The 11,740-nt window shown below is 42.0% G+C and overlaps 1 protein-coding gene across 1 annotated transcript; it reads left to right on the forward strand.

Annotated features, from left to right (window-relative positions):
- The first annotated feature begins 5,928 nt into the window (after positions 1-5,928).
- On the forward strand, positions 5,929-10,266 carry LOC117751638 (basic proline-rich protein-like). The gene is made up of 5 exons (XM_034563575.1): positions 5,929-5,934; positions 6,076-6,380; positions 6,427-7,816; positions 9,808-9,949; positions 10,181-10,266. Exons 1-5 carry the CDS (start codon positions 5,929-5,931, stop codon positions 10,264-10,266), a joined length of 1,929 nt encoding a protein of 642 aa, XP_034419466.1.
- The last annotated feature ends 1,474 nt before the right edge of the window (positions 10,267-11,740 follow it).

Consider the following 11,740-nt stretch of genomic DNA (forward strand, 5'->3'; position numbering starts at 1 on the left):
GCTGTTAATAACAACGTGCGATGAATTACCCTGGAAGTGTGTCGTTTTTTTTATTCCACACACACACACACCCACACACACACACACACTCGCTCTGTGGTAATTGGTAGTTTTCTGCAGTAGAATCGTACAGTGTGATGACGGCATCGCTGCTGATGATGCTCATCCTCTGAGAGGTGGGGGGGGTTATATTTGTTTGTGCAGATACTGTAGCTCCAAACCCCTCGAGGGTTGGAGGGTTGGGGCGGTTCACACACCGAGAGCTGGTTTGTTTTTCTCCAGGCAGGTAACAACAAAGCTCCCTTTAGAAAACGATGCTTTAAAGAAAAGGAACGGCAAGAAAAATACCCTGAAATAGAAGATTTGACGGGCTGTGACGACTGTTGGTGAAGCACAGCAAATTGTTGTTGTGGATTAAAGGGCCAGTTCACCCAAACCGTCCCTACTCATACGGGCATTGAGCCGTCCTGAGCTGTGTGCAAGGTGGAAGGACATACAAGTGTACCACATACATCCACGGTCCATACGTCAGACTGTTTCTGAAGGTTCAAATGTTAAGTTGGCAAGAAACATCGGCAGATAAACCTGATTAAACACATGACTCTAAACAGCTGGTTTCCTCTAGCAAACCCACCACCTTCATCATCATCATCATCATCATCATCAGAACACATTTCAAACCATAAAGAAACACAATTAGTTTCCATTCCCTTAACAAAGTGTACCTTCCATAACTCTGACCGACGTGTTTGTGAAGCAGGTGTTTGACAAACGAAATGCTCCACCGCATCAGCACAACGACGAGAACGCAGCGATTTGTTTATTTAACACAACGATATTTAAAGAAGAGAGGAAGAGCACAAATCGGTGTCTGTTTAACACAGGAAACAAGCTGTAAAATGTGTTTGGAACTGCAGATGTGTGACGATGAAGACTTCTTCCGGTATAGATGAAGAATAGGAGTGCTGCAACTGGCTGGATTGTTTTGATTTTGATTTATCTTTGAGTTATTTTTGTTCATAAGCACTCTTCAAAGACCAGAATAACTGGTACATTTGAGTTAAACAAAAAAAAAACAGAAGTTAGCTACAATTAGCTTCTGTTTGGTTAGCTTGTTCGACAGCATTTACTTTTGTTTTCTCAGTGGCTATTTTATTTAAAGGTAAACTGGTGTTTAACCGCTGCACTGGTATATTACATATATATATATATATATATATATATATATATGTGTATATATATATTAATATGGAGATTAAACTGTTGTCCCTCCCATTCAGTTGCTGTTGCTAGCATCGCTAGGTTACTACTGTAGGTATTATGCTAGTTAGCGGGCATGCTAACGTTAGCATCCTGCTTTAATCCCTGACTGTTTTGTTCTTGTGTTGTTTTGTTTCGTAAAGGAGAACAAATAATCACCATTAAATCCCCAAAGCTAGTCAGACTTAAGCTGTGAAGCTATGATTTGACAGTAACTGTCTGGTAAAAAAGAGTTTAGCTAATAATTTGATCAGCCAAACAAGTTAGGTGTTCTGCTAGCTAGCTAGCTAGCTAGCAGAACACCTAACTTTTTTGGCTTCGGCTATCGTGGTTTAAAATGAACAAACTCCAGGAATGTTCTGTTGTGTTTAGGGAATCTGGAATTTTATTTATTGTGTCATTCAAATACATTTTAATATTTGTTTTGTGAAATAGCAAAAGCACCGACAGGACATTTCATATCTTAGCATAACAAACTGTGCTAACGCATGTTTTTTTTCTTTTCTCCATAGTACAGCATATTACAAAACAGTGTTCCAGTTATTTTTAGTATTTATTGCCAATAAGTCACATAAACGCTGGTCTAAATCAATTACTATTACATTTTTATTTCAGCACTCCTGTTCTTCATGCGAGTGTGAATAGTGACATGAATCTACTGCACAGACTGATATATTTTATGCATGTCGAGTTGTTGTACATAATCTATAATGTCTATTATATATTTTATAAAATAGTAATTGTTTAATGTTCTTATTAGTATTTATATTTGTATTTACACGTCTGCATGCTCAGTTGGAGGTCCCGAGTTGTATTCACAGAAGTGAGACCACCAGATTGTGCTGCAGATGTGATGCCGTCGTATTACTTTGATGAAGAAGTGCCTGTAACATTTTTTGAGATGAAACATATCCACCATGATAATAAAAAAACACACACAAAAAAAAGAAGATAATCCAAATGTGCATGAAGCCTTCTCGTTGTTCCCTGTGAATGCTGCTGGAGGACTGCATGCATGGAAGGTGGCTGCAGGCCCTGAGGTCACAAGGCCTGGACCAGGACTGAGGTTCAAGTCCAAGTCAGACCAGATTCAGTCCGGTTCAAGTCACAACAGGTCAAAACTAAGTCAACTGTGTTGAGCAAACAAAACATCTTAAACTTGATCAAAGTTATTTTTTTCTCTCGACAAATTGAACCGAATCAGTAATTTGTTTTTTTAGAAAAGGGCAGAACTTAGCTTAGCTTAGCATAAAGACTGGAAGCAGGGGGAAACAGCTAGCCTGGCTCTGTCGATTATTTAAACCCCTCTAAAGTTCACTCAATAACTATTTTTATCTGGTTAGTTTAATAAACATTTGCCACAAGTAAAAAAACACAAACTGTCATCTGAACATTTGTTTCTTTTAAAACAGACTTGTTAATAATCAGTGAGCTCTATAGAGGCGTTAGAAGAATCAGGCTAGCTGTTCCCCCTGCTTATGCTAAGCTAGGCTAATCACTTCCTGGTTCTAATTTACAGTCAGTTTTTTTAGATCTTCCTTTTCGAATCGGAAATTAAAGATAAGCGGTTATAATCTTCAACCAATCAAGACTTTTTAATCCATTAACAACAAAAAAATTTAATAACTATTAAGAAATTACTAGAAGTCCCTTTTTCATCATCTTAAAATCGTGTCATGATCTTAGATCTTCATTGACATCCAAAGTGGAACCTGTCTCTGTTCTACATCCTGGTCTGGTCTGGTCTGGTCTGGTCTGGGTCGTGCATGCTGAGAAAGCACTTTTTTTGTACCAAGTTCTGTCGTTGCCAATAAAACCCAGAAGATCCCCGCTGTGGGAACGTCTGTCCGCCATCTGTTTCCTTGAGTCTCCGTCCTGCTCGGATGTCTTAATTCTGAGAACGAGGCTTTTCTAACCACCAGCTAACAACAAAAACACACTTCATCCCGCTGTGATTGGGAGGAGAGATTTCCTGTTTCAAATCTCACACGGTGGATTACAGATTATCTGTTTTTTTGTTTGGGAAAGTTTAATCTTTGGCAGCAGATGCTTTGGCTTTTAGATTTAGGCAACAAACATGCAGCGTGTTTACGTCGCTGTTTATTAGCTGTATGGTTTCAGGTGTTCAGTTCACCTTTTATTCTTCCTCAAAAGTAATATTATTCTCTTATTTTTCTCTTTCAAATATATTTTTTTACATGACACCAGAGCCTGTTTTATGATCCTAATTTTTCATTTGGGTCTACTTTACTGTACAAGGACATTTATTAGCCAAGGAATAGCCAAATATATGCAATATTGCTACTTTCCAATATTATTTACAGTGAGATTACGAGTATTTCAGCACGATACAATATCAGCTTGGTGGCATTTTGTTTTAATTAAAAATCTTGAATATTATAATTATATAGAATACAAGTTCATATCTTGTCAAAAGCTTGAATCCTTATTGATTCAAGATGGGTAACAATACGTTGTGCTAGTGAGGTAATACGTTATTTTTTGCCTCGCACAAAGTCTGATATTTAATATTTTTATAGATATATCAATGTGCTGATTCCTTTTCTATTTTTATTAATCATTAACAAAATTGGGAAAACTAAACAAACCAATACAACAACAAGAGAGTGTAACAGAGTGTTTTGTTTATTTTCCACATACATTTATCATATTAATTCGGCTTTAGTTACATTTCCAAGTTTGAGAACGATAAATTCTGACACAAAATGAATAATACAAGTTTAATCACTTTTTTGGAAGTGATATCAATTAATGAAGTAGCCTTCATGAAAAAACTTTATTAGTGTACACAGTATATTTGTGTATTTTTGTGTCTATAGACACAACTTTGTGCATCAAAACAACATATGATGATTTCCTTTCTGCAGTTTGCTCTGCGTTTGGTGTAAAGCAGCACGCACACACACACACACACGCACGCACACACACACACACACGCACACACACCCACACGCCCACACACACACACACACGCACACACACGCACACACACACGCACACACACACACACACACGCACACACACACACGCACACACGCCATGCAGCGCTGGATGCGGGGAAGACGAGGCGTCATCGCCGCTTTCTCAGTCTCCTAGCAACAGGAAACATCTGTCTCCGCGAGGACCAATGGGGGCGCGCGCATGAACGGAGCGCGTTGTCTCATGTTGCCGTGCACGGGATATTTTAGGAGGCTGGAGAGCAGAGCGTCTCACCCCCGGAGGAGCCGGAGCCGTCTGCCTGTCTGTCCGCCTGCGACGAGCCCTCGGGAGCCGCTGACTTTCAGGCCGAGCTGCAGCGTCGCTGAGTCGGGGAGAGGACGCTGGATGTGGCGCCGAGGAGCCGGAGGAAGGAGCTCGAAGTGGGATTGTACGGACCTGCTGCCGCTGGACGGGATTATTGAGAGGTGAGAAGCTTCCACGGAGCTTTTTATTGATTCAATATTGAATGCATTTAAAACAGCAGCTCGTTTCTAAACTGGACATTAAGAGTTTATTTAAAACATGAAGGCAAAGGTGAGGAAAGAAATGAAACGTGGATAAACACACAATAAAAGAGGATTCAATGAAAGTATAAGATACAATAAAATGCACATGGAGAATTTATATAATGCATCTAATATTTATTTTAAACAATATTTATCTAAACCTAAAATCATATAAAACATATATGTATGTCTAGTGAAAATGTCTCTACTCCAAATATATGGGTTGATCAAATAATCCTCATACTCCTAAAAATACAATATATAATGGATTTTATGAACATGATATCACTGTAAAAGTTGATATTTGGTGAAAGTAAAAGTCTTGAATCAAAGTTTATGCACATTTCACAACCTCAATGAAGATAAACGTGGTTTTAAGGGAGCACACATTTCCTTCTGCACACACACTTCTGCTTTTGGTGTAAAACATTTGCTTGTCCAGCAAGTGTTGCATCCACACACACACACACACACACACACACACACACACACACACACTTCCCACGCAGCCTCTCTCTCTCTCTCTCTCTCTCTCTCTCTCCATCATGCATCATTCTCCCACAGATTAAATATTCGGGCTGCAGTTGGATGTTAAAAAAACTGAGTGAGTCACTGCAGCAGTTGCAGGAGAGCCGGTGTGAATATTTTTCAACGATAAATCTTCCCACTGTGTTTATGATTGATTTGTGGCATTTAGAACAACACACACACACACACACACACACACACACACACACACACACACACACACACACACACACACACACGCACACACAGACCGCCCTCTTATCTCTCCTCCTCCTCCTTTCTTGAATTTAAATGAGCTTCCAAGGACATCAGATATTCTGAAAAGACGGCTCAATAAATATTATGCAAAGATATGATAAACATTAAAGGACATCATTCAGTCTGTGAGGACTTTAATGTGGAAATATGTCAAAATAAAATGCAGATGTTCACTTTTCAGACACATAAATGTTATTTTGTTCCCTTTTCATTATTTCTTTTACATTTTTATATTTTCATTGGTTATATGTCATTTTATTGACATTAATTTCACAAATGTGTATTTGATTTCATCTTTTATGTTTAGTTCTGTTTCACCTGCTGGTGGTGATGACATGTTCCTTTACGAAGAGAGAATCAGACTTTACATCAAAACATGGCAGTATTTTTGTCAGAAGTTGAAAATAGAAATTGTATTTTAAATGTACTTTATTTTTTTTATTAAAGTAGAGTACTAATAGATTTATATGTCCAGGTTGCACAAATGCTATTTTAGTTGCAGCCGGAAAGATTACACGTCTAGTTGCTGCGTTCATGTTCTGATGTCGTCCTTCCTCCTCCTTCTCCTCCTTCTCCTCCTCCTCTTCTTCTTCCTCCTCCCCCTCCTCCCCCTTCTCCCCCTCCTCCTCCTCCTCCTCCTCCTCCTCCTCTTCTTCTTCCTCCTCCTCCTCCTTCTCCTCCTCCTCTTCTTCTTCCTCCTCCCCCTCCTCCCCCTTCTCCCCCTCCTCCTCCTCCTCCTCCTTCTCCTCCTCCTCTTCTTCTTCCTCCTCCCCCTCCTCCCCCTTCTCCCCCTCCTCCTCCTCCTCTTCTTCTTCCTCCTCCTCCTCCTCTTCTTCTTCCTCCTCCTTCTCCTCCTCCTCTTCTTCTTCCTCCTCCCTCCTCCCCCTCCTCCTCCTCCTTCTCCTCCTCCTCCTCTTCTTCCTCCTCCTCCTCCTCATCCTCCACCTCCTTCTCCTCCTCCTCCACCTTGTCCTCCTCCTCCTCCACCTTGTCCTCCTCCTCTTCCACCTCCTCCTCCTCTTCTTCCTCCTCCTCCTTCTCCTCCTCCTACTCCACCTTGTCCTCCTCCTCCTCCTCCACCTTGTCCTCCTCCTCTTCTTCCTCCTCCTCCTCCTTCTCCACCACCTCATCTTCCTCCTCCTCCACCTTGTCCTCCTCCTCTTCTTCCTCTACCTCCTCCTTCACCTCCGTTTCCTCCTCCTCCTCATCCTCCACCTCCTTCTCCTCGTCCTCCACCTTGTCCTCCTCCTCCTCCACCTTGTCCTCCTCCTCTTCCACCTCCTCCTCCTCTTCTTCCTCCTCCTCCACCTTGTCCTCCTCCTCTTCTTCCTCCTCCTTCTCCACCACCTCATCTTCCTCCACCTCCTTCTCCTCCTCCTCCACTGCCTCCTTCTCCTCCTCCTCCACATTGTCATCCTCTTCTTCCTCCTCCTCCACCTCCTCCTCCTCCTCTACCTTGTCCTCCTCCTCTTCTTCCTCTACCTCCTCCTCCTCCTTTTCCTCCTCCTCCTCCTCCACCTCCTTCTCCTCCTCCTCCTCCACCTTGTCCTCCTCCTCTTCTTCCTCTACCTCCTCCACCTCCTTTTCCTCCTCCTCCTCCTCCTCTTCCGCCACCTCCTCCTCCTCTTCCACCTCCTCCTCCTCCTCCACCTCTTCCTCCACCTCCTCCTCCTCCTCCACCTCCTCCACCTCCTCTTCCTCCACCTCCTCTTCCTCCACCTCCTCCACCTCCTCCTCCTCCTCCTCCTCCTCCTCCTCCTCCTCCACCTCCTCCTCCTTCTCTTCCTCCTCCTCCTCCACCTTGTCCACCTCCTTCTCCTCCTCTTCCTCCTCCTCCTCCACCTTGTCCACCTCCTCTTCCTCCACCTCCTCCTCCACCTCCTCCACCTCCTCCTCCTCTTCCTCCACCTCCTCCACCTCCTCCTCCTCCTTCTCCTCCTCCTCCACCTCCTCCTCCTCCTCCTCTTCCTCCTCCTCCTCCTCTTCCTCCACCTCCTCCTCCTCCACCTCCTCCTCCTCCTCCTCCTTCTCCTCCACCTTGTCCACCTCCTCTTCCTCCTCCTCCTCTTCCTCCTCCTCCACCTTGTCCACCTCCTCTTCCTCCACCTTGTCCTCCTCCTCCTCCACCTTGTCCACCTCCTCTTCCTCCACCTTGTCCACCTCCTCTTCCTCCTCCTCCTCTTCCTCCTCCTCCTCCTCCACCTTGTCCACCTCCTCTTCCTCCACCTTGTCCTCCTCCTCCTCCACCTTGTCCACCTCCTCTTCCTCCACCTTGTCCACCTCCTCTTCCTCCTCCTCCTCTTCCTCCTCCTCCTCCTCCACCTTGTCCACCTCCTCTTCCTCCACCTCCTCCTCCTCCTCCTCCTCCTCCTCACCTGCAGGAGTCTGAGGGCGATGTGGAGGCTCAGACCAGCTCAGACTGATTCAGAGAGCTGAGTCCCGGCTGTGGAGCGTCAGCAGGTGATTCTCTCTTCTGTGCTAAACGGCTGATTTAGGGGAGCTTTTAACTTTTAAACACACGGGCAGTGCAACACGTTGTTTTTGACAATTAATATGGATTATAGCAGCTTTTAAAGGTCATCGAGCTTCGTTAACTTTGTCTCACTGCAGACATTTCAATGTTAAATGGTCAAAATGAGGTCTCAGCGCCCTCGATGTGTGAACCAGACTTGTCTCATTATTACTTTATGACTGAATACAAATGTATAAGGAATAGTTTGTAATTATCTAAACTACTGTTACAAAGGTTTTCAATGTTTTGGAGGTGAAATATAACAGAAAATATATATATTTGTTAACATTTTGAGAAACATATTACTGTTTCTCTTTCAGGATTAGACTTCTAACTTCATGACCAGCTGTTAAAAATGTCAGAATAAGCTTTATTTAAATGTTAAATGAGTATTGTGTCTCAGTTGATTGGAAGTAAAATGGACTTTAAACATAATACATTAAGTACTGATGTATTTTTGAATTTAGCATAAAACTTAGCAGAGATGCTTTTGAATTTGTTTGTGTCCTAAAAGTCAACTATTAAAGTAAAAAAACCCACAACATGAGTCTTTAAAAGAGAAGCTTTTGGTGGTGCAGGGGAAGCAAATAAGTGGGTTTCCCAGCATCCTCTCTGTCCGATTCGCCGTCTGACGTGTGGTTTGGGTCCCTGCAGCAGCCCCTTCCTCGTGAGAGAGACCAAACCATTCAACAACGTCGAAAGTTGCTTACTTCAAGAGGAAATATGCGGAGGAGGAGGATCTACACGGAGGCCTACACGGATATCTTGAAGAAGTAAGAACCTCTTCCTCTCTTTTCAACGTTCTTGGTCTTCGTGTAATTTGATTTGCTTGAGGAACCTTGACCCCTCTTATCGGGCTTTTCTTCACATATTTCTGTGTCGTAATGTTTTGCTTCATTCTCGACCTTCACCGTCTTGTTTCTCATTACATTCGTTTCCTTACATGTTGTCCTTTTCAAAGGAGGTAAAGACGCTCTCTCTCTCTCTTCTATGCAGATGAAACCTTCATATTCATGAAATACAGATCAGATATTAACCAGCGGTTTTCTCTCCTTATTTTATATCGTTCTACTATGAAATTAATTTAAATTATAAATAAAATAAATAAAATAAATAAAATAAATAAAATAAATAAAATAAATAAAATAAATAAAATAAATAAATAAAATAAATAAAATAAATAAAATAAATAAAATAAATAAAATAAATAAAATAAATAAAATAAATAAAATAAATAAAATAAATAAATAAAAACTAGATGAATGGTTTCTAAAAAGAATGAAGCTAATTCAGGTCTGGCTGCAAATGTTGCCTTTCCTGGGACCCTATTAAACCTAGTGCACCTTGTTAATTATGTAATAGTGATTCTTGCCTCTGTTAATGTCCAGAAAAGCTTATTTGCATTTGGTAACAAGAGTTGAGAATGAACTTGCTTTGTAGTTGCTGACAGATCTTTCCTGACAATTTAAGGACAACGTAAAAAAAAAACCAGTAAAAAAGACAAAACGTTTTGTTTTTATTCTCACACCACAAATAGTATTCTTCATGTTTAAGGTTGTGTCTATTGAGATAAACATAATTTACACCCTAAAAAAACAGTTGTTTTGATCAAATTTGCTGCAACAAAAAAAAAGCACTTTTTTTCTGATTATCTGTGTTAACAAGAACCAAAACAACCTTTTAGCTGCAGAGACTTTAACCTGCATGAAAAGTAAAAGTGACGTTCCTGTCTGTCGTCTGCAGCACCTGATCCTGCAGGAGGACCGGAGCTGCATCCTGAAGCTGTCCCTGGAGAAGCTGAGGTTCCTGGAGGACCCCGAGGCCTACCTGCGGCGCTCCGTCCTCATCAACAACCTGCTGAGGAAGATCCACCATGAGGAGACGGGTGAGGAGGCCGAAGAGGAGGAAGAGGAAGAGGAGGAAGAAGATGAAGTAGAAGAAGAGGAAGAGGAAGAGGAAGAAGAAGTGGAGGAGGAGGTTGTGGGAGAGAGGGGCCAGAGGAGGCTTTTGTACCCGGACAGGAAGAGGGTGAAGGTGCTGGTGATGGACTGCTGCTCCCCGGCGTTCGGCCTGGAGGAGCTGCAGCATTACCGGCTGGTGCCCTGCTACCCGTCAGCCGGGTGCCTGTACAGCCTGGGGACCTGCCCGGGCCTCACCCCCAACCACCGGGTGCTTCTGTACAACCTGGACGACAACGGCTGACCGACCTTTGAACCGCCTCTTGTCAAACAAAGCTGGGGGAACGCACCACGTCTCGGTCACGTGGGCACGTTCCGTCCGGTCAACGACCACCACCACGGAAAGCTGCTGACCATTTCTTTTTTTTTTTTAAATCCAACGACCTTTTGGAGGGACTTGTGCGGTGGGGTGTCGTTGTGTTGGTTTGCAGGGTGTCACCTCCTCTCGCCTCCTCGCTAAGAGGCAGCGGAGGACGTGAGTAAAAAAAAATTAAAAAACATCCCTGGTTCTTCTGCTTCGGGGTCAACGGGGTCTCTGATGTTGATGTCAAACTGTCGCAGCGTCACTGCCGTTATACTTTTTTGCAAAGTGTGAGAGACTTGAAGCAGGCTGTCGATGTGGTGTTATTGAGTTTTATTTTGTATTGTTATTGTTGCTCATGTGAACCGTGAGCGTATTCAGGGATTTACAGACTGATGCACCTTGGCTCGCTGACATGCTTCTGTTATCTTTCTATGCTACCGTGCGATTTATGAAATATCCTGTGCAACAGTCCTTGATGTGTGAATCATTACTCTCTGCAGGTGCGTTCAATGCCTGTGGGAAAACCGGTGCTTTCTCTGTATATGATGTCCTGTGTTTTGCATCGTTTTGCTGCCCTCTGCTGGTGGAATTATTCATCTCAAATCCATTTTTAGTGGCTGATGTTTTCAAATCTCAATGGACTCATAAGAAACTCCCCCAATTTAGCATTCATAAACGGTATGTAGACATTTCATGAATGTTTACAACACACCATAATGCAGCAGTAAGTGTGCATTAATGTAACTCCTGCTGCAGGCACACATGTGAACATAATGAAATACAATGAAGTGAAATAAAGATATAATAGTATAAAATATGTCTTCATAGGAGAAGCGATAGTTGTATAACAAACACTGGACATTTTGTCTGCATAAAACTACATTATGGTGTATTATAAACAATGTATTAAATGAGTAGTGCTTATGATACTAAATAGTTGGGGGGCAAAGTAATGTTTTACCAAAAGTGATAATAATCTTTCTTTACTTAAAAAAAAAAAAAAAAAAGCAACATTTTATTTTCTGCGACCAAATGTTCTTATTGATTTTCAGCCCAAATTTGTTTTAAATTTCAGGGAGCAGAATATCTTTAAACTGATATTATATTCCATATTTTTTTAACCTTTTTTAAAACTGTCTAAAACTTTTAATTATTTAATCAGTCCTGGTTGTAACAGCAGCTGAAATGTTTTCAAATAAAATTGTCAAAAGATTTTTTTATTATTATTATTTAATGTGGCACAAAGTGTGCTTTATGAAGCCGACTAATCGATTAATGATTCATCCTTTTTCAGTGTCCCATTCTGTGTTTTGAGTGTCCCTTCATCTTAAAAAAATCACTACAATGGAAAACAGCTACAACAAAACACGCAGGCAACTATAAAAGAGAAGCTTGATATTTTAAAACAAGAATT

The sequence above is a fragment of the Cyclopterus lumpus genome, chromosome 22, assembly GCF_009769545.1.
Source record: "Cyclopterus lumpus isolate fCycLum1 chromosome 22, fCycLum1.pri, whole genome shotgun sequence".
In the NCBI taxonomy this organism is placed as follows: Eukaryota; Metazoa; Chordata; class Actinopteri; order Perciformes; family Cyclopteridae; genus Cyclopterus; species Cyclopterus lumpus.